Below are 23,823 nucleotides of genomic sequence, written 5' to 3'. Positions count from 1 at the left end.
GAGAAGGTAAGAAGGAAGGAGAGAAGGAAAGAAGGAAGGAGGGAAGTAAAGAAAGAAAGAAGGAAGGAAGGAGGGAGGGAAGTAAAGAAGGAAGGAGGGAAGGAAGGAATGAAGGAAGGAAGGGGAGAAGGAAAGAAGGGAGGAAGGAGACAAGCAAGAAGGAAGGAGAGTGGGAAAGAAGGCAGGAGGGAAGTAAAGAAGGAAGGAAGGAGGGAAGGAAGGAAAGATGGAGAAAGAAAGAAGAAAAGAAAACGAGCCAATCAGTCTGCTTGACCAATAGTTATTTCCTCATCAGGAAGCCACAGCACAATGTCACAATCATGTGGGTATAAACAATACAATTATCCAGAAAATATTGTTTTTTGTTGTAGCCTCGTGGAGATTTGGAAAAATCTGAATGAGACAAAGTTTTTTTCCCTCCAATATCCTTGAGGTTTCTTTTTCTATTAACTTCACTCCTCAAGTTGCTGAGTGTGCATGTTTCCCAGCCACATCCTGCTTCGCTGCCTCCACTAGCTTTTAAAGAGGACTGTGCTGCCAGAGACACACAAGCGGAGACTGTAATCTGTAATACTTAGTATGATCTCAGCAGTATGGATGCTGCTGTGTTTTAACAGGCGGCTGCCCAGGAAGCTCTGCAACAGCAATGTAATGGCTGATAATGTAGAGTTATGTGTGGCCTGGTAGACTCGTGTGTAATCCTGGACTGGAGTTACTATATACAGTAATGCTGTGTGCATTGATTGAGGGTAGCCCGCACCCCACTGAAAGCCATTAGTGAGTGTGTGTGTGTGTGTGTGTGTGTTCCTGTGCATTTGTGTTTGTCTCAACTTGGTTCTTACTCCCTTAGGTGTTATAACTTGTATGCTTAGAGCCTTAACATGCAGTTTGTCCCTTTGTGTTCCCTTAAGGAGATTTAAGGTTATTTAATTATCTTTTTCCAATATAAAAGGTAAACTTTAGATTGATGAAATGAGAAAGAATCTCTTTCAGCTCTTCATCAAAGCTGATTCACACTCAATGTAATATTAAATCCCTTCAGAAGGTCCGGTTCTTTTGTGTGTTTTTGTTGTTGTTGTTAGAATAGAAGATATATATATATATTAGAGAGAAATAATGGCAATATTATATTTTGTTAGGCAAATAACACTAAGTTAACCTATGTTTGGAATATTGTTTTCTTAGTCTTCTTATGTTTCTGTTGAAACCCATTCAATAAACCAATTAGTCGATTGACAGATTGGTTTTGGTTGAAATGTTGGTTAAAGTTAAAGGCTGGGAGATCACCACTATTACTGATAGGCCGACTACACACACACACACACACACTTCCTCGACAGCTCCTTGGGTTGGGAGGGCCTGCCGGCTGCCTCCCTCTCTCATTGTGCCAGATCAGCGGGGCCTTGTGATGAATCTTTAATGACCGGTTCCAACGGCTTAATGGCCTCTAATGTTCTGTAATGATCTCCCGTCAACGCCATGTGCGCGGCCTTAATGCATCCAATGCCGTGGAGAATTCTCCGACTCCAACTTCGGTAATTCCTCCTCTTTTCGTCGAGCGGCGCACAACAGGATGTGAGGAGATCCATGAACACACGGCTCCGGAGCTCCACGGCGCAGCATGAGTTTCCCTCTCCGCAGATCGACCTCAGGTAGGACCGGGAGGGGCTGCACGGCGGTCCCGCTGCCAAGTGTTAGAAGAAGCTGTACGAGTATTAGCACAACTCTGTGTAAAGCGTTGGGAACATGAAGGGGGGAAGAGTTGAGGTCAATAGAATCCCTTAAGGGGCTTTAACATCCTGCCTTGGTGCTTTTGTTGACGGTTCATATACAGCTAGTTTTCAACCTTAACATGTTAAATTTTCAATTTTATGTTGTGTTTTAAATAATGCAAACACATATGAGGTAAACTTGTGTTGGAAACGTGAGGAAATCTCAAGGCGCTGTCTGCGGTGCTGAAAGCACCGCCGGGTGCGCCTTTCTGCTGGCGGGGAAGGCTGGACTCCGAACAATGGTTTTATTAGCTCCTTGCACTCCTTTACATTCATTCATAATGAATGGCATTGTTATTTAGGCAATATTATTCTGCTGTATCACTTGTGGCCTCGATAATCAATTCAAAGCATTGCAGGACTTGAGCCCTGTCAGCGTTCTCCTCACTCACAGGGCAGGTCGCACATCTCCGACTTTTAAAATATTGTAGAATTGTGAGTCTCAATTGTGGGGTGCTAAATAAATCAGAGAATCAAGAAGTCTCAAATCTTTGCACTTAATCCCTTTTACTGTCAGACTCTGTCGGCAGGGCAGTTTCTTACATCAAACAAAATAAGATGAACTGAAAAAACCTTTAACTCAAAATGTTTACCTGAATTAAACTGACTCAAGCAAACTCCACAGCACTTTAACAAAGACACAAAGAGTGTAGCACACTGTTCATGGTCGACCCTCTAAAGGCCTCAGCGGTTAATGTTCATCTTTATTAGGAATACTGCCGCCAGGTTTCTGATTACACTAACTGGCATTCATGGTTAGACTGAATCACAGACATAAAAGCTCTCTGGATATTTACTGTAAATAAACTCAACTCCCTCCAACCTCTTTTTTTATGTCTCATATTCTACTGCCTTTAGGAGGTGCTCCGACCAAGCCTTCAGGACGTTTACGGGCTTTTAAATCATAGACAAGCCCACAGATGCAACAGCTCCGATGCACCTTTAAAACCCAGTTTTTTCAGTTGATTGTGTAACTGCAACAATCAACGCCATCCATCCATTCACTTTATTTATTTTACTGGGATGTTTTCTAATCCTGCAAAACAAATCTGTTCCTAATTCTTCCCTGTGTTATTTGGCTGCATGTTTCCAGTGATTGGCGTATTGATTTGCGTGTTTTCTGTAACATTTCCATTTGTTATTGTGCTGATTTAAACCTAAAGGCTGAGACACAGACAGTGTTGATGCTCCTCAGAGGCGGCGTGGAGTTTGTTTCCCCTGCAGCTAGTATTGTTACATTTTGCTACCTCTCGTCTTTATGGTTTTTACTTTTAGGGGCACGTGTTGTGGTTTTAAAAGCAAAGGAGCTCATAAATGAAAGATGAAGGCCTCCTCCAGTCATTCTGTTACACTGCTTGTATATGTTTGCTTTCATATTTTGGATGTTTTAGATGACGTCAGAGATTGGTTATGAAATTATGTGTGAAGTGTAGTCTCTCTCCACGGGGATTGTGCGGCATTGTGGGTTGTGGTGTACCATAACACCTAAACTATATTTAATCTGTACATTTACAAGGGTCTTACCTAACTGGAAGGCAATAGGTAACGGCTTCATTCAGGTGCAGGCTAAAGGCTCCACTTCCATGACCAGGTCCTGACCCCAGGCCCCTGACCCCAGGCCCCTGACCCCAGGTCCTGACCCCAGGTCCACAGTCCATCCCTTTCTCCTGCAGCCGCTGGTTTATTCTCACAGCGGGGTACTGACTTCTCCTGCCGTTCAGTCAGGTAATGCACTGCTGTGCTCCCCACGTCCTCTTGCTCTCCAGCCATCGATTTCCACTGCCCGTCCCACCGGTGAACAGCATGCGCCAGCTCTGCCTGCTGCTCGGCGCCACAGGTCCACCTTCCGCTGTGAGTCAGCCGGCTCTTTGTCTCTGCCGTGTCATCGCAGCTGTATCTGCTGCTGACAGCTGTGCATCGGTTTTCTGGCGGAGGCTCGCCTGTGGCCGGTCGACGTGCATGCATGTTCTTTTTTGCTGCTGTAGACCGAGTGTGCTGCGAGCGCAGAGGGGACTGGAGACGACAGCTCATCCGGACTGAAGCGCTGTCCCCGTTATCCATCTCCTCACACGCTGCAGCCTTTCAGCAGTGGTGAACCTCTGCACCAAAATAAGATGGGAGCCCCTCCTTTCCCCACTTTCCCTCTCTCTCTCTCTCTCACACACACACACACACACACACACACACACACACACACACACACACACACGCGTACACATCAAGTCCCTGTCTATCTTCCATTGTTGTTCATTCACTTGCATTTCTCTGTCTTTACTCCTCATATTGTGCTTTAATGTTTGATGCCAGCCTTATAGCCTGCAATATCTCCTCTTCTTTCCCCAGCCTTTGTTTGGATGTCTCTCTCTCTCCCTCTCTCTCCCTCCCTCTCTCTCTCTCCCTCCCCCTCTCTCTCTCCCTCTTTCGCCTCCTTATTTTTCTACTCCCTTTGCATTCATCTTTCCATTTCCCATTGTAGGTTGTGTACAAGCTTCTCCCTCACTCCCTCCCACACACGCGCACACACAGACAAACACACACTCAATATCTCATTTTCTCCCTTCTGCCCCCCTTTTCCATTAGTCCTCCTCTCATTAATTCACCTGCCTGTCTCCCCTCATCCCTTCCATTTCCCCCTCACCCCCCCTGCCTATCACACATCAGTATTCAGTGCAACATGTAAATATCATGCCACGTGGGGTTCAGGGCTACAGGTGGAAGAGCAGTCCAAACGCCCTCATCGCACCACACGACCCCCCCCCCCCCCCCCCCCCCCAATACACACACATACACACCTACACACATACACACACACGCGCGCGCGCGCACACGTACACATGCCTCCCCCCCTCGTTGTTCTTCCTCGGGGCGGGCAGGGCTGCAGCAGTTGAACGGCACGGCTGCATGCATCATGATCCCACTGAGCTCCGAGCCCCGAGCCGTTTCATTGACAAACATCCCGGTTGCTGCATTTCTGTCACCGACAGCGTCGAGGAGGTGCAGAGCAGCGGCGGCGGCGGAGGAAGCGGCAGCTGCAGTGATCATCAACAACAAACCCCGCTGTTGCTCGCACTAGTCTGGAAGCTGTTGATCCGTCACCTGGAACCGGACTGGATCCCCTCGCACCCCCTCGTCCTCGTCTCTCGGGACGGCCAGGAGAATCACCTGAGGGAGGACCGGACACCTTCCGCCACTCGGACCCTGTCGGGGGAGACGCGAAGCGGCGTCATTAACGTGCACTCGCTGGCGGATCGTCGGGGTTTGTTTGACGAGTCCATGAAGCGCCCGGACGCACCGATGGAGGGTTCTGGACGCTTTTTAAAACCACGGGACTGCAGCGGCCGGTGTGTGATGCGAACTGAGCCGTGGGTGGTGTAGAACCTCCTTCCCACTACCCCACACACCTCCACCCGCCTTATTCGTGAACACCCCTCCATCCCATCCGAACCGGGACGCGCAGCCTCGCTGCACTCCGCCGGGGGAACATGTCCCGGGCAGCGGCTATCGCGAGCTCCCTGATCCGCCAGAAGCGGCAGGCGAGGGAGCGGGAGAAGGCGAACGCTTGCCGCGGCAGCGGCAGTCCGAGCAACAGCAAAGGCACCAACGAGAAGCCGAGCAAGCTGAACGTGTTCTCGCGTGTCAAACTGTTTGGATCGAGGAAGAAACGGAAGAGAAGGCGACCACCAGGTCTGACGGTGATGAGAGCAAAGTGGGGAAGCCACGGGCCGCAGCACCACCTCAACCATCTTCAGCAGCAGCATCATCACCATCATCACCACCAACCAACACCATTTTCTCTCATCACCGAGGCCGGTGCTTCATCACTCCATCACTCCTCACCCTGATAGTCTCCTCCTGGCGGGCCTCGGGACTAATCCTGTTGCATGACACCACATCACATGTGAATAACTTTGTGTTGTCCCGCTGCAGCAATGTGATGTAGCAGCATCCGTGACAGCTGACGGGGTCTCATTAAAACAGGATCCCATTAGAGCAGAGCTCGAGCTACTCGTGTTAGATGGGTCAGTTCTTTGTGTGATTTAATGCGTGCGGCATGTACAGGGGTCAGGGAGCGACGTTGGGCCCACAAGGCCCAGCGATTGGAAATGTAAACGGATCCTGCTCCTCTGACACTTCCGGCTTCTTCCTGATTGCACAGTGAATGCAGTTAATGAGTCTCCTCTCCTCTGCTCCTCAGAGCCCCAGTTAAAGGGCATTGTGACCAGGCTCTCCAGTCGCCAGGGCTTCCAGCTGCAAATGCAGCCTGACGGCACCATCGATGGCACCAAGGATGAAGACAGCACCTATGGTAAGTGTAACTCTGCATCTACCGATTCAAAAATCAACTTCACCAGTATTTTCATTGAAGATTAATGGGCTGATGAGTCAAAACTCATCATTCTGGATATATATAATGTCAGAAAATAGTGAAAAAATGGCCAGAGGTCATCTTCAAAATGCTTGTTTTATCCGATCAACCGTCCCAAACCCAAGAGGTATTCAGTTTACTATCATATATGACAGAGAAAAACATCACATCATCACAATTGAGATAGTGAAACAAGCAAATAATAATTAATATATTGTTGCTTGTGAAAATGACAAAACAAAAAATCTATTAATATTATGATTATTACATATTCATTGACTAATCACTTAATCGGAAAACCAAGAGACTTTAATTAGCAAACAAATGGAAAGACAAATTTGTGTTACTGGTACAACACTGGTAACAATTATAATTATAGTCCTATAAATGCATGTTCACTGCTTTTCTATGCCTGTAGAGAGAAATAACAAGTTCAATCATGTGTAGAGCCTCTATACTTTACTTTGGCGATACAAGGATATAATACTGTGTAGTACCTGAAAGTTATTATTTTTTTTCAATCTCAATAATGTTACATCAAAACACGAAGGAAAATTGCAACATATTGATGAACTTAATTCTGTGGAAACCTGTCTGATGTGGGGATTTAATCTCAGAGAGTCACTCTGAGTGTGATCGAGTGATTTAATAAGGAAACTGGAGGCTGCTTTTTCTCCACGTCAGACGGTATCACGGCAATCTGTGTTAAATGTTAACTGGTTGAGGAAATCCATCATCTATCCACAGGATGCACGTTGCAAAAGATACTTGAAGTGATCCAGTCAACACATTTTCTCTCTCTCACACATACGATTGAAACGGCTAATTGAATCCTGCTGCTGCGGTTCAGATGGCAGCCACTCTCCTCACACAGATGCTATCGGCGGCGTCGAGCTTTAATCTCGGCTCCTTCTCAGGCCTTCAACTGTTGTGTAGACGAGAAAGAGAAAGACGGGCCGCAAAAGGCAGCATGTTCTTTAATTAGATGATGACATGGTGGATACATCATGCAGACGCCCATCCATGTGAAATCAGTCAATGGTGACTTGGTTTCAATGGATAATCCATGTAATCCAGGACTCCATATAAGCGCAGTCATTATCAAGAACACGGTTGGCTAAATGAGTAATTAAACGAGGGCCCAGCTCATCAAACTGCCAGGAGTCATTACGTCCCGGTCCAGATTCTCTTTTACTAGAAACATAGAAATAGTGCTTTGCTTGCGTTTACTGAAAGAACAATGATCACTGCTGTGATGTCATATGTCAGTACACACAATATATGGTTATATATATGCTCTATCTGCTCACCTGACATGCCTGTAATCATTGTTTTCAGTCTGTGTGGAACCCAGTCTGGTAACACCGTTGACCTTCCACCCGGGACGTTTGGATTTTGGGATGATTTTGATGCAGTCATGCATTTATAGTCCACCAGATTGAGCCATGTTTTCATGTGTTGCCCTGTGGGGCAAATACATGCTGTTTTCCTGGTTTCCACGATGGTTTTTGCTGCTGTTTGTAATCATTGTACAGAACATCCATCCATCCATCCATTGTCTACCGCTTATCCTGTATTCAGGGTCGCGGGGGGGCTGGAGCCGATCCCAGCTGTCATTGGGCGAAGGCAGGGTACACCCTGGACAGGTCGCCAGTCTATCACAGGGCTTGTACAGAACATTATTACACAAATTATTACATTTTGCACCCCATTAAAACAATTGTGGCATAATGTAAACAAACAGCCCTGAATTCTGAAAATGAATTCAAATTTTTTCCATTAACAAGGACTGATGTTGGTTAAAAGATTTAACTCTGTGATGACCACTGTGATGGAAAATAATATACAATTTTATAGCATGTTTTTTTTTTGGAGATCAGAGCAACTTTTTAAATGTTTAGGATTAAAGCACCGTGGACCTTTCAGTGTCAACACACTCGGGAATCTCCCCTTTACTCTACATGTTGAAAAGTAGGAATTAGTTGTGAGAAGATTAGATGATTGATCAATTAGTTGATTAATTGATTGATAAAAAATGATTCAACTACATTTATTATTAGTACTTGCGCCAATCTTAGTTTCTTAAATTATTTATATTATTGTAAATTGAACATCTTTGTGTTGTGCTCAATCGAAACTGCATTTTTCGACTAAATGATTCATCAACTTATAGAAAACACAGTTGACAGATTAGCTGCTAATATAAATAATCATTAATGTATCTCCACTCGGAATATTTTCATTTGTGATAGTAGAAAAAGTCGGACACTGTGGCTTTACTTATTTTAATCCCACATTTTAACGCCGGCTATAAAACCGTGAGTGTGGCCTTAGCACCCAATGACCTTGTGAAATAGCCTCTCTCACATCATACCACATGCTACATGGACATTGATGAGGATTTTCCTTCTTCTCTGTTTCCCTCTGTGAGTGCTGGTTTGTTTGCTGTGTGCCTGTGTATTTATGTGTGTACGCACAGCTGTGTTCAACCTGATCCCGGTGGGGCTTCGTGTGGTGGCCATCCAGGGCGTCCAGACCAAACTCTATCTGGCAATGAACAACGAAGGCTTCCTCTACACCTCTGTAGGTCACACACACACACACACACACACACACACACACACACACACACACACACACACACACACACACACACACACACACACACACACACACACACACACACACCAGTGCCATCCTCATCATTATTACAGACCTTTAGGGACTGAAACCTCTTCTTTGGGTCAGGTTGAGTGATGAAGCAGCAGCTCTCAGCCTGACCAGTGTCATTATCATCCCATCAATACTCCAACTACAGTGTTGCCTTGTGAGTCAGCTGCCACTGGGTGTTAGAATCCAGTGTGTGAGCCTCCCATATCTACAGTGCCTTGAAAAAGTATTCATACCCCTTGAACTTTTTCACATTTTGTCACTCTACAACCACAAACTTAAATGTATTTTATTGAGATTTTATGTGATAGACCAACACAAAGTAACACATAATTGTGAAGTGGAACGAAAATGATACATGGTTTACAAAAATGTAAGCAAATAAAAATCTGAAAAGTGTGGTGTGCATTTGTATTCAGCCCCCTCTACTCTGATACCCCTAAATAAAATGCAGTCCAATCAGTTGCCTTCAGAAGTCACCTAATTAGTTAATAGAGTCCACCTGTGTGTAATTTAGTATCAGTATAAATACAACTGTTCTGTGAAGGCCTCAGTGCTTTGTTAGAGAACACTAGTCAACAAAGAGCATCATGAAGACCAAGGAACTCACCAGACAGGTCAGGGAAAAAGTTGTGGAGAAGTTTAAAGCAGGGTTAGGTTATAAAAAACTATCCAAAGCTTTGAACATCTCAAGGAGCTCTGTTCAATCCATCATCCAAAAATGGAAGAAGTATGCCACAACTGCTAACCTACCAAGACATGGCCGTCCACCTAAACTGACAGACTGAGCGAGGAGAGCACTGGTGAGAGAAGCTGCCAAGAGGCCCATGTTCACTCTGGAGGAGTTGCAGAAATCCACAGCTCAGGTGGGAGAATCTGTCCACAGGACAGCTATAAGTTGTGTACTCCACAAATCTGGCCTTTATGGAAGAGTAGCAAGAAGAAAGCCATTGTTGAAAAACAGACATAAGAAGTCCCGCCACAAGCCATGTTGGGGACACAGCAAACATGTGGAAGAAGTTGCTCTGGTCAGACGAGACCAAAGTTAAACTTTTTGGCCTGAATGCAAAGCGCTATGTGTGGCGGAAAAGTAACACTGCTCATCACCCTGAACACACCATCCCCACTGTGAAACATGGTGGTGGCAGCCTCATGCTGTGGGGATGCTTTTCTTCAGCAGGGACAGGGAAGCTGGTCAGAGTTGATGGGAGGATGGATGGAGCTAAATACAGGGCAATCCTGGAAGAAAACCTGTTGGAGGCTGCAAAAGACTTGAGACTGGGAAGGAGATTCACCTTCCAGCAAGACAATGACCCTAAACATACAGCCAGAGCTACAATGGAATGGTTTAGATCAAAGAATATTCATGTGTTAGAATGGCCCGGTCAAAGTCCAGACCTAAATCCAATTGAGAATCTCTGCAAGACTTGAAAGTTTCTGCTCACAGACGCTCTCCATCCAATCTGGTTGAGCTTGAGCTATTTTGCAAAGAAGAATGGGCAAAAAATTCAGTCTCTAGATGTGCAAAGCTGGTAGAGACATACCCCAAAAGACTTGCAGCTGTAATTGCAGCGAAAGGTGGCTCTACAAAGTATTGACACAGGGGGCCTAAATACAAATGCACACCACACTTTTTATTTGCTTACATTTTTGTAAACCATGTATCATTTTCGTTCCACTTCACAATTATGTGTTACTTTGTGTTGGTCTATCACATAAAATCTCAATAAAATACATTTAAGTTTGTGGTTGTAGAGTGACAAAATGTGAAAAAGTTCAAGGGGTATGAATACTTTTTCAAGGCACTGTACACAACATTTCATGAACACAGAGTATTCATTCTCTCTGTATCTTCCCGTTTCCTCCGGCAACCTGGGCATCATCTTTCTCTCAGTGGGCTGGTTGGTATTCAAGGGAGTAGCCAGTTGCTATGGAGATGGAGGAATAAGGAAATGCTAATGTCAGCTGTCCTAAGTTGGTGCGGTGTGTTCTTGGGGCCTCCTGCCCGCTGGAGATAATGATTCATATACAGACCAACTGATGGATGAATGCGCTGATGGCAATATGGAGGAAGGATGGAACACGTTTTAATGGAGTTGCCCTTACAAACTCATACGGTGCGTGACTCAGCTGCCTCTCTGCAGCGAACGCTTCGTCATGTCGCCTGATCACCTTCTTGTCTCCTTTCTTTGATGGTCTGTTCTAATATCTGTCACACTTCCCCCTAAGGAACATTTCACCCCCGAGTGTAAGTTCAAGGAGTCGGTGTTCGAGAACTACTACGTCACCTACTCCTCCATGCTGTACCGGCAGCAGGCCTCGGGTCGGGCCTGGTACCTCGGACTCAACAAGGAGGGCGGCATCATGAAGGGGAACCACGTCAAGAAGAATAAGGCCGCTGCACACTTCATCCCCAAACCGCTCAAAGGTAAAGCTAGTCAGCCGCCAACTGTTCAAATTCAACTTTTAAAGCCTTGAAACAACAAACCGGCTTTCCAAATAATTTCTCTAGAACATTGAAGAGATTTTGACACAAGAAACCTTTTTTTTTTTACATTCATTCACTGAAGAGGGAATGTTTCTCTGTGCTCACCTGTAATCTCAGTACATACACGAAGGATTTTCCAACACAATAGTCCAGCAGTCAATAGTGATCCATTATTCAGCTCACAGTTTTGTGGCGGTAACGTGAAACTTTATGTTACATACACACAAAAGAGGTTAAACTTTCAAAATTAAACTTAGATTTCAGTGAGGGAGAAGGAGTGGGTGGAATGTTTGGTACTTTATATGGCTATTGATCAGACAAATTATTATTCATTAGGGCAATTTTATATGCCTGAAATCTAAAAAAAAAATCAGGTTTCATAATGGATGTATTCCTCTAAAATGTTAAATATTCATAACAACATAAGCAGTATCCAGAGACGAAGAAAAAAAAAACATCTGGATGGGGATCTTTAAATATTCATGATTAAAAAAGCAACAAGCATCCAGAATTATTGCTCATAAAATCGAACATTCAAAATTGAATCTGCAGGTGTGCTTTGAGTGGCGGTGTTCTGTCTGTTTTCATTAGGAGCCTACATCAATTCAATTCAATTCAATTTTATTTATAGTGTCAAATCACAACAGAAGTCATCTCAGGACACTTAACACATTGAGCAGGACTAGAATACGCTCAAAATTTCAAGAGTCAACACAATTTCAAAGTCCCAACATCACCCAGGGGCAAGCGTTGCAGCGACAGTGGCGAGAAAAAACTGCCTTAATAGGCTTTTAGGCAGAAATCTCGTGCAGCCCAGGCCCTTGGGTTCCAACTGCATTTGGTGTTGGTAGTATGGTAGAAGTAGCATTAACAGTAGTGGTGGTATTAACAGTAACAATAGTATCAACAGTAGTAGTCCATGGCAGCAGGCACAGCCACGCCGAGATGGATCCATCCCAACCACGTCGCCGTAGACCAAAAAGCAGGATAGTTGAGCAGTCACATAGCGGGCAGGTGGAGCTAGAATGCGGTGTTTCCAGCATCAGACCAGTTAGCAGTCTGCATCGGTCAGGACCTCAGTGGACTCTGCTGGACCAGAAAGCATAGCCAGACTCCCGGGAGTAATCCCGGGAGTAGTCAAGTTAGTAACAGTAGAGATGCCGATTTTAGTCAATTACTTTAATTAAAAATACTGGCGGTAAGAGGCAAACAAGACCACATCATCAGTGCAGTCAGGATCAGGTTCCACCGTGGTCCAGGGAGACCTGCTAGGCAAGAGAACACAAGGACTCCGGGGGAACATACACAGAGAGAGCGCGAGAGAGAGAGAGAGAGAGAGAGAGAGAGAGAGAGAGAGAGAGAGAGAGAGAGAGAGGCTCAGTGTGTCACTATAATCCCCCAGCAGTCTAGGCCTATAGCAGCTTAACCAAGAGCTGGCTACGGGCAAACCGGAGCCAGCCCTAGCTATAAGCGGTGTCCAAGAGAACGGTTTTAAGCATACTCTTAAATGTAGGAACAGTGTCTGCCTCACGAACCAGAACCGGAAGACGGTTCCACAGAAGAAGAGCTTGATGGCTCAAAGCTCTGGCCCCTGTTCTAATTTTGGAGATTTTAGGAACTACAAGTAACCCTTTATTCTGAGAGCGTAGTGCTCTAGGAGGACAGTAGGGTTTAATGAGCTCTTTAAGATATGATGGTGCCTGTCCATTAAGAGCCTTGTAAGTGAGGAGAAGGATTTTAAATTCTATTCTGGATTTTACTGGGAGCCAGTGCAGAGAAGCTATTACAGGAGAAATGTGATCCCTTCTTCTGGTTTTAGTCAGAACATGAGCTGCAGCATTCTGGACCAGCTGGAGAGATTTAAGAGATTTATTAGAGCAGCCTGATAATAAAGAATTACAATAGTCCAGCCTTGAGGTAACAAATGCATCGACAAGTTTTTTTCTGCATCTTTTTGAGACAGCATTGGCCTAATTTTAGTAATGTTACGCAGGTGAAAGTGGGCTGTCCTTGTAGTTTGTTTAATATGCGAGTCAAAGGACAGGTCCTGATCAAAGATAACTCCAAGGTTTCTTACCGTAGCATTTGAGACGATGGCAATCCCATCAATAGTAGCTATATCTTTAGACAGCGAGCTTCGGAGGAGTTTAGACCCAAGTACAATAACTTCCGTTTTATCGGAGTTTAACATCAGGAAATTGCAGGTCATCCAGGATTTTATGTCATCAACACATGCCTGGAGTTTAACTAGCTGATTGGTTTCTTCAGGCTTGATCCATAGATATAACTGAGTATCATCAGCATAACAATGGAAGTTTATAGAGTGTCCTCTAATAATGTTGCCTAAAGGAAGCATATATACGTTGAAAAGAATTGGTCCGAGCACAGAACCTTGAGGAACACCGTATTTAACTTCAGTGTGCCTGGAGGATTTTTCATTGACATGCACAAACTGAAATCGATTGGATAAATAGGACTTAAACCAGCTTAATGCGTTTCCTTTGATGCCAATTCATTTTTCCAGTCTACATATTAGAATCTCATGGTTAATGGTGTCAAATGCAGCACTAAGATCTAGCAGAACAAGGACAGAAACCAGTCCAGTCAGAAGCAATAAGAAGGTCATTTGTAATTTTCACCAGAGCTGTCTCTGTACTATGATGTACTCTAAATCCTGACTGGAAGTCCTCAAGTAGACTGTTATTGTTGAGAAAGTCACACAGCTGATTGGCGACTACTTTCTCAAGGATCTTAGAGAGAAAAGGAAGATTTGATATTGGTCTGTAGTTTGATAAAAACCCCTGGATCTAGAGTAGGCTTCTTAAGAAGAGGTTTAATTACAGCTACTTTAAATGACTGGCACATAGCCTGTTAATAAAGACACATTGATCATATCTAATAGCGACGCGCTAACTAAGGGTCAGACTTCTTTCAGTAGCCTGGTTGGTATCGGGTCTAGGAGACAGGTTGAAGGTTTAGAAGAAGAGATCATTGACGTTAGTTGGTTTAGGTTGATTGGAGAAAAGCAGTCTAAATATACTGTATATCAGGTCTTAATGCTAGTTCTAAAACTCCTGAGTTTGAGGGTAACGCGGTTCCAATTGAAGGCAAGATGCAAGTAATTTTGTCGCAGATTGCTAGAATTTTATCATTAAAAAAGTTCATAAAGTTGTTACTACTAAGATCTCTAGGAATGCATGGCTCAGTAGAGCTGTGACTCTTTGTCAGCCTGGCTACAGTACTGAAAAGAATTACGGAGAGCCTTATACGTTTTAAGACAGTCCTGCCAGACTAGGCGGGATTCTTCCAGTTTGGTGGAGCGCCAGATGGTTTTAAATTTACGCAATTTTTGTTTTAATTTATGAGTTTGGGAGTTATACCAGGGAGCTAACTTCCTATGCTTTATAGTTTTCTGTTTTAGCGGAGCAACAGAGTCGAGAGTCGTTCGCAGTAGGCTTCCAGATTCATCTATAAGAGAATCCATCTTGGAGGGACTAAGATTAACATAGAAGTCCTCCGTTTCATTAAGACATGGAAGTGAACTCAAGACTGGCGGAATTACTTCCTTAAGATAAGACGAGGTCGAGAGTGTGGCTTTCTGTACACTCTGACTGAAGCCAATAGAATCTATTAAGGAAGGAAATGCTACACTAAAGGCTGTCATTTACAACGTCCACATGGACATTAAAATCCCCCACAATAATTACTTTATCTAATTTAAGGACTAAACTTGATAGCAACTCAGATAATTCAGATAGGAATTCAGAGTATGGACACAATAACAAACAGAATTGGCTGCATTGTTTTCCAGTTTGGGTGCGAAAGGCTGAGAATCAGACTCTCAAATGAGTTATAATTTAGTTTTGGTTTCGGATTGATTGACAGGCTTGAATCAAAAATGGCTGCCACTGTATTAATATGGCTGGGAGGACTAGCTTCGTTTAAGCAAACAGTCTTCATCACGCAGCCAGGTTTCAGTCAGGCAGAATAAATCAATATGATTATCTGATATTAAATCATTGACTAATACTGCTTTAGTTGAGAGAGATCTAATGTTTAAGAGTCCACTTTTAATTCTCTTATTTTGTTTTACTACATCGGAAGTGCTCATTTTTATTAGGTTTTCATGTGAAATCCCTCTTCTGTTGGACCATATCAATTTGGTTGGTCGGGGGACAGACACCGTTCTTATGTGGTTTTGGTTTTGGGTGGGTGACTGCTCTAAAGGAGGCGCAGAGAAGTGTGTAAGACTGCAACTCTGCTTCCTGGTCTCAACACTGGTTTGTCATGTTTTAGGACTACCAATGAGATCAGCGATGTTTCTAGATAGGAGAGCGGCTCCATCCAAAGTGGGGTGGATGCCATCTCTCCTGATCAGACCACGTTTTCCCCAGAAAGGCTGCCAATTATTAACGAAGCCCACATCGTTATCTGGACACCACCTCGACAGCCAGCGGTGGAAAGATGACATGCGGCTATACATGTCATCACTAGTAAAGTTTGGCAGGGGACCAGAGAAAACTACGGAGTCCGACATCGTTTTTGCATATTCACACCGAGCCAACATTAATTTTAGTGACCTCCGATTGACGTAATCGGGTGTCATTAACGCCGACGTGAATAACAATCTTACTGTATTTACGTTTATCCTTAGCCAGCAGTTTCAATTGAGCTTCGATGTCGCCCGCTCTGGCCCCTGGGACACATTTGACTATGGTCGCTGGTGTCGCTATTTTCACGTGTCTCACTATGGAGCTGCCAATGACCAGAGTTGGCTTCTCAGCGGATGTGTCGCTGAGTGGGGAAAATCGATTAGACACGTGAACATGGTGGTTAACCGTGGGCTTCGGTTTAGAACTATGCCTCCTTCGGACATTCACCCAGCCTCCCGGCTGCTCGGGGTTTGCCGGGGGACGGCTAGCTGCTACGCTATGTCGGTCCTCACCGTGTACAGCTAGCGTCAGCTGGCTGGTTACAGCGCTAGCCGACGGAGGATTGTTGGTGCGGAGCCGCGCTTCCAAATCATTTATCCTCGCCTCCAAAGCAAAAAGTGAACTACATTTATTACATGTACCCTTATCAGTAAAGGAGGCAGAGTAGTAGCTGAACATCAGACACACCGGGCAGGAGAGTAGAGAAAGAGGACAGGGACAGAGACAAGCCATCGTAGCCGCTAGGCTAGCTGTTGCGCTAAAGTTGCTAGCAGAGATAGCGCGTAAACAACAGCAAATTTAGCGAGGCAACTCAGAGAGTGAGCGATGTGTCTGCTGAAGCAGGGATAGCGTGTGCTTAGTTTAAACTTGGCGGTAGTTAGCCGCTGAACAGGGAAACTACGTTAAATTAACAGAGTTAGGCTAGAGAGAAAAACACAGCCTGTAGCGACTATCACGGAGAAACAGGAAAAATCAAGTTTACAGGGGGTGGTGTGTAGATCAGTGTGGCAGGTTAGATCAATACGGAGCACGCAGGTGCAACAGACCGCGTTAGCACGCGTGAGGAACGGGGAGATTTCATGTTTTCTATTCTTGCACGCTTGAATGGCTTGGGGTCGTTTCAGAAAGCTAAGCCAGCCATTATATCACCAGGCAGGTTTTATGTGCAATCAAAAAGTCATTTTGAGGTAAACTGAATTCTTGATTTTGCTGGAAGCTCAGCGGACGCTGCCAGGACAAACGAGGTCGTCTCCCAAGTGGCTGATGGCTGGTCATTAACCAGACAATCCACCATAAGCAAACAATCCACCGCGGTCATAAGACTTTGATTACGATTGTCATTCTACTCTCGTCTGATCGGTGCATGGGAATATGTGACGATATATTTTCCAACAGAATCTCTCCCACTTCAATCCAGACGCTCATGTGAAGGTAACAGGATCTGTTTGCATTGTGGGAAGTGCAGTATTTTCTCCATAGATGTAGATATGTACTATGTAGGGACAGAATTATGACATATTCATCAAAGTGCATTTTTCATGGCTTTGAATGTAAGAAAGTGCACTTTGAAATGTAAATACACCATGTATAGTGATTTGGAAAGACTCCAGGCTGCCACGAATGTGAAAGGCAGCTGTTTTCAGGGGACGAGCCCTAAAAAAACCTGCTGTACGCTTCCTGCCAACAGCAAACAGCAGGCAGACAAAGATGGCTCCTAGCTGGTGAACATGGCTTGCAGCGTTGCAGGGATGACATATTACACAACAACTGGTCGCACAACTCCACGTCACCGCCACCACAACAAACTAATTCGGCCTGAGGATATTTAGCTATTCCCTTTTAAGTCAATTGTTAGCAACTGTCTTTCTTTTAAAACAACGTGTAACATGTTTAACATGTTAAAGGTGCTATTGACAGCATTGATAACATCCAGCCACTAGATGTTGCACTCCATTGCATTCACGTCACAACACAGCTGTTGCTCGAAGGCATGCGCCCTCAATGGGTTGCCAGTACTTAGCACTTGGGACTGGTACCAAAATGCAGCCCGCTTATGTCAAACTCAGCCATTTTCTCGTTTTTCCCACACTAACAGGCAACCCCAAAGACTCTTGACCCCTGACCCGCAGAGATACCACGTGAACCCAACGCCGTTATTCTATTGGCTCACAAGCCTTGCTAGAAGCCACAGCCACACGTCACACATCTACACAGAAAACAAAACATTCATTACAGGCCAACAACATTTTTAAAAATGATTAATTAATTCACAATCAAATGTTTTTTTTCACAAGTGATACTTTGATTCTGGACATTTCTAAAAACTCTATGGATGTTATTATTTATTTAAATAAAAATTGGATCAAAATGACCTTTAAAGCTTAAAAATTCAAGAGTGGGATTTTTTTTCTATTTTATGCAGTAGAACAAAACAAAACACTTGGAACCAGTTGTGCAAAAACGAATTTAGAGGTTTTATGACTCATTCCTGCAGCTTACTATTTAGCAAAAGAGACCAGATATGTCCTTCAGAGATGAATGGAAAACAAAACGCAGCTAAAAGAGAGACTGAATCCTGGAGACAACCACAAATTCAAATTAATGCTAATGTTTCTACGTAGCTTCTCTGTAATTTAAAACGGTTACTTATGGGTCATTCCATGTGAAAACAGCCAAAATCGGGGTACCATGTACATGGTACATCTGAGATTTAGCTGAAAGGCGGTGAAAATATGCCTTATGTTACCAAATGAGGGAATCTGAAGTTTCAGGTCAATATCTCAAAAGGTTTGCCTGTGGCGTCCATTTGAATTTCAAGTGCCACACCCCTTTTTGACACATTGGAATTTCACATTTAATTTTTTGGCATTTTTGGAGGCCCATAACTTCTGTTCTAATAGTGATAGAAGGCTGAAAATTGGTCTGTTAGTTCATAGTAGTTTGTACTACACAATTCTTCAGAACCAACATTCCTTACTGTTTGGGTGAGAGGTGGGTCACCAAAGTCCTAAAACAATTTGACGGCATGATTTTTCACTTTTGTGGTGCCCCTAGCACCACGATTAATGATCATATTTATTCTCAACAGAATTATTTGTTATATTTAGGAACTTTGCTCCTGCCAAAATTAATTTGAAGGGTATGGTACCACTGGTGGGGGTTTTATGGGGGTCCAAAAACCCTTTCGGGCAGAGGTGAGTCTTTTGGAACCCCATATTTGGACCCCCAAATGACTATGTGGGCACTTGATGATCCTAATGGGATTTAAATGAGATAAAGATACATATTTGTTCTTTCTTTTAATGAAATAAAACTCCATAAGCTTCCATAATATGAATTTTATTCTTCATAATGTACTATTTTGGAAATTTTTTCCAGAAGTCTGGAATGTAGATCAGGGAGAATTTAAGCCCTGATTATGCTTCCGCGCAGTGATCACGCAACGGCCACGCAGTTGCTGGGAGACCGTGATGGTTCTGCGTTGGGTTTACATGTCGAAATGCAATTCAATGCCACACCGGTAAAGGGCGCTATGTTTTTTGTAAAGACTGACCGACCGACCGAGACTCTTGACATATATCGTCGTTAGCCTCGTTATAGCCTATTTGTTTACTTTCTGGCTTTAAACATCCACAATTTTTCAGAACTTGGTGTTTTATTTCTTTGTGCAAAAGCGACAAGGTGCAAACAATAAAACGAGGTGCAAACAATAAAAGTAGCCTTTTAAAAGTTTATGAGTGGAAACCGGAAAGCGGTCTCCAGCGGATGTAGTTAGCGGACCAATCACAGCCAATGCCGCTAAGGGGGGTCCGCAAGGACGTAAGGGGTCCGCAAGCCCCCTTGCGTTGTGTCGACGCGGAAGCATAACTTGGGCTTTAGTGATGATAATGCATGAAAATAGTGGAAATAACTTAGTATTATGCTCAGTGATGGCAACAATTAAATATTAAGACTGCTGGCCATTAATTTCCTGAAAATCACAGATTAACCCCTTATCCTCGATGAAAGACAAGCGACTTGCAGCATGATAGATCCTTTAATAATCCTTTACAGGAAATTACAGTGTCACAACAGCTTAAATACAGACATCACACCACACATTTCCTCGGATAGCTTCCATACTTAACCCTAACCCATACAATAAATAAATACTAAAAAAGTGCAAAGTTATTTTTGACAATGCGTCACTAATGTTTCTGTGCGTATGGCTGCCGCTGTCTAAGCTGTGGGCCTCTCTGGCTCCTCCCACGTCAGCCGAAGAAATGCTGGTTTGAATTGGGAGCAGAACAGCTGTTATGTAGCACAAGTGCAGACGTGAGAGAGGCCTGTACAGAGCATGAGGGCGTGAACAAAAATCAGATGGACTGCCGATACAGGAGGGGGTAAACCCTAAAGTGACAGCTATTTGAGGGTCACACCTATACTCCTAGAATCTGGAGTTACGTAAACCTCTCAGTTATCATGTGAACATTGTGCATCCAAATGTACCCGACTGCCTGAACGTGCATGAGTGATTCAGTTTTACCAACAACCTAATCATTTAATTAACGATTCTTGTCTCCGGTGTGTGTGTGTGTGTGTGTGTGTGTGTGTGTGTGTGCAGTGGCCATGTATAGGGAGCCCTCTCTCCACGACCTGACAGAACTCTCGCGGTCAGGCAGCGGCACACCGACCAAGAGTCGCAGCGCTTCGGCCCTACTTAACGGTGGAGGGAAGTCGCCCAGCAACAATGACTTATCCTAGCCCCCACCCCTCACACACACACACACACACACACACACACACACACACACACACACACACACACACACACACACACACACACACACACACACACACACACACACACACACACACACAGATCTCAGGCCGACATGCCCACACACCAGGCTGGTGAGGGGAAGGAGGAGGAGGAGGAGGAGGAGGACAGGAACGTGTTCTTCCACTTCACGGAGCCCACTGTGACTGACTGATGTAAATAAATCAAGGACAATCAATCCGCCTGGCTCTGCTGCTCTGGTCTCCAGAGGGACAGGACCTGTGAATCTCTTCCCTCGACTACTTTTCCTGCTGTATCATAAACCAGAGAAGGAGGGAGGGAGAAGGAGTAAGACAAAGGAGGAACAGAGAGTCAGTCAGTCACATAGTCACATAAACAGACTGTTACAGAGAACCAAAGAGACCAAGTGTTAACTAAAGTTATTGCAGTGAAAAGGAAACGTGGCAAGAGAGTCAGAAGTGACGAGAGTGAAAGAACGGAGGGAAGTCTTTTATCTATTCTACCATATGCTACGTTTACACAGAGCTCATGGGGTTAAGTCATATTTTTAAAAATGACAAACGTATTCCTTGTACACATATGAGGACTGCACATTGGTTTGCATGCAGGTGCGCCTGTGTGTGTGCGTGTTTGCGTGAGTGTGAGCACACGCTGTGCTTGCAGTAGGAGTGTGTATGTGTGTCTGGGGGGAGGGGGGAGGGTTTTACCTTTTTAAGATCTGTTGTATATCAGACAAACCTCCTGAGGGCTTAAGCAGGTTAAAATAAGGTTTACTGTATATGCTTCCATGCTTACTTCTTACAAGCAATGCTGTTGTTTCTCTTTCCGTTTGTCGTTGTCGTCCCTTGCTGTTTGTTTGTTTGTTTGTTGTTGTTGCATGGAAGCTTGTGGACTTCTGCTCAGTAGCAGCATGCCGAAGGTCCGTTTTTCTGTTGTTTTTTTTCTTCCTGGTCTTACGTGTTCCTGACCTAAAGAGAACACTAGTGAGCCAATAGTGTCATACCAGAACACTAGTGAATCAATGGGAGGGTGATGGAACACTGCTGGACCAATAGTATTGCACCAGATCACGAATGGACCAATGGTGTTGGACCAGAGCCAGAACTACCTGGACCAATGGGAGCACAGATTAACTTCATATTTTGGTTCCTGCTGTGGACAAACTAGAAATGCACTAAATAAACTCTTTCTAAAGAAGTCTTGTGTCGTTTTGTTGAATTAATTGATATTAGATTAAATATTAGATATTAAATCGAATGTAGGTGTATAGAAACGGTTCGTCAGTAAAAACAACATCTTGCTCAGCAGGGGCGGATCTAGGATTATGGGAGATCCGAGGCTTAGCCCAGAGGGATGAAAGATGTATGCGCAAAGTTCTGGCATATATTCTGCGTATGCTAACTGTTATTACAACTGACGGTAATGAAAACCATCTAGCAAAAACTATAACTTTTTTAAAGATTTTTTCTGGCATACGCCTTTTATTAGCAGTGGACAGATAGGAAACACAGCAGAGAGAGGGGGTGTGACATGTAGCAAAAGACCACCAGCCTGGATTCGAACCGGGGTCGGCTATGTATACGGTAACATTCACAGACCTAAACGTCTGTTCCGACATTGGTCATTAATTGTTGGTTGTTGCGCTGCCGCCGAGAAAAACTTTGTTCTGTCCATCATGTAGCTACGTCCATCTGACATGTTGATTTGAACCCGCGGGCGGTATCAACACAGGAAAGAGAGAGAGGACACACTTCTTCCCGGCTGGGCAGGCTATGAACGCAGGTTACTTTCCTGCTGCTGCTGCCTCTCTGTTGGACTCCAGCACTGCAGGAGGCTACGCTTCAGACTCCGGTGCGGTCAGGGGAGGGAGACTGACATAAACTGACATTCCCCCTACTGTAAACATTCGGGGCTTTGGCAAAAACATCCGGGGCTTGAGCCCAAGTAGCTATCCCCTAACCCCGCCCCTGTTGCTCAGCCTTCCTGGAGTGTCCAGCAAACAGTTTCCCATTTATTTGCCCAGGTTTTGTGATATCGACCTCACTACGATGGAGTGGAATGTTGTGCCGTTGTTACGTGAAGAAATAGTCCCTAAACGTGGTGACAGTGATGCTTCTGGGTTTTCAGAAACAATGATTCTAGACAGAGACGGCCCATGAGATCTCATTCACCTTCATTGTAGTGGGAGGAGGGGAATTAGAGTTGGGAACATAATATTTACATCCGTTTGCATGTACCATAAGTGATGGGCTGAGTGAAACATTTCTCTTTTTGTTTTAGGGTGAAGTGAGCCTTTAATTCTTCAGATTCAGATTTCAATCCATACAGAGCGATGCAGCAGAACTGTTCTAGCTTTTAATATTTCAGGATCTACAAACTGGTTTCTGGGTGTTTATGTTGGTAAAGAGTAAATAAAAATCTACTTACGATCATCATCATCATCATCATCCGCTCCAACAAACGTATCAAACAAACTCGACCCCTTCGAGTGAAGAATGTCTTCGAGTGTACATCATTGATAGTCCTTCGGATTGAGCAGGTAGGCCTACTTGTATTCCAGTATGCTGTTCACGAGTATTTCCGATGGCCGTGAGTCCAACAAGTTTACTCGGAAGCGTTTCAAAGTCCAAACGTTTCAAACGTATTGAAAAAAAAATCGTTTGTCAAACGAAAAAATTTTGCTTCAACCATATTTTCCGCCATTTAACTTTAAAAACAAACATTTTCTCTGCAGTCAATTGTTGCTTGTCGCGCGTGCCACACACGCGCACGAAATGGGAGAGGCAACAATCGTGTTTCTATTAAAGATGCAGCCCTGTCTATGGCTCTACCCGTCTATTGCTCTACCTGTCTATGGCTCTACCTGTGCACAGTAACGCATGCAGACAACATAATGGCAATACTGATTTCTGTAATAAAAATAATATTAATGACAAATCGACAGCACAAGAGCCGTTTTGACATGACATGCAGGGTAAACACAGGTGTAATTAATAACTTGCGATATTTACCCTTCCATTGGGGGGCTCACTGGAATGGCTGACACACTCAATAGAATAGGATCATAATTAATTTTTGATATAGTTTACCCTGCTGCCATGTCAGAACGGCTGCTGTAACACTTTCTCCCACAATGCAATGCTCGAAAAGGACATTGAGGTGCTGCAAATTAGAATAATTGTAAATGAAGAGTCAGCTCTACGGACACATACGAAAAAATCCAACTATAAACGTCTTGTAAGTATTATTATCAGTTAGTACAACTGTTAAATTATGTTTGTCTTCCAACAGCAAGTGTTCGACACCCCAACAAT

General features: G+C 44.2%; 1 protein-coding gene across 2 annotated transcripts; it reads left to right on the top strand.

Annotated features, from left to right (window-relative positions):
• The first annotated feature begins 1,519 nt into the window (after window positions 1-1,519).
• On the top strand, window positions 1,520-21,706 carry fgf13b (fibroblast growth factor 13b). Of its 2 annotated transcripts, none has more exons than XM_084028249.1 (5): window positions 1,520-1,652; window positions 5,968-6,078; window positions 8,618-8,721; window positions 11,038-11,236; window positions 20,333-21,706. In XM_084028249.1, the coding sequence occupies exons 1-5, from the start codon at window positions 1,622-1,624 to the stop codon at window positions 20,470-20,472; spliced, it is 585 nt and encodes a 194-aa protein (XP_083884375.1). In that variant the 5' UTR covers window positions 1,520-1,621; the 3' UTR covers window positions 20,473-21,706. The 2 variants fall into 2 exon arrangements, with proteins under 2 accessions (XP_083884375.1, XP_083884374.1); XM_084028248.1 differs by lacking the exon at window positions 1,520-1,652 and adding an exon at window positions 4,680-5,456.
• The last annotated feature ends 2,117 nt before the right edge of the window (window positions 21,707-23,823 follow it).

This window comes from Eutrigla gurnardus (assembly GCF_963514095.1).
Source record: "Eutrigla gurnardus genome assembly, chromosome: 15".
Lineage (NCBI taxonomy): Eukaryota > Metazoa > Chordata > Actinopteri > Perciformes > Triglidae > Eutrigla > Eutrigla gurnardus.
Note: the sequence above shows the minus strand (reverse complement) of the source record. Positions and strands in the feature narration are given on the sequence as shown.

Bases quoted from the DNA above. Each gene is read 5' to 3' on its own strand.
- fgf13b (XM_084028248.1), top strand. From the start codon at position 5,255: ATGTCCCGGGCAGCGGCTATCGCGAGCTCCCTGATCCGCCAGAAGCGG. The intron at 5,457-5,967 runs GTCTGACGGTGA...TCTGCTCCTCAG, and splicing joins GAAGAGAAGGCGACCACCAG to AGCCCCAGTTAAAGGGCATT. The intron at 6,079-8,617 runs GTAAGTGTAACT...GTGTACGCACAG, and splicing joins GGATGAAGACAGCACCTATG to CTGTGTTCAACCTGATCCCG.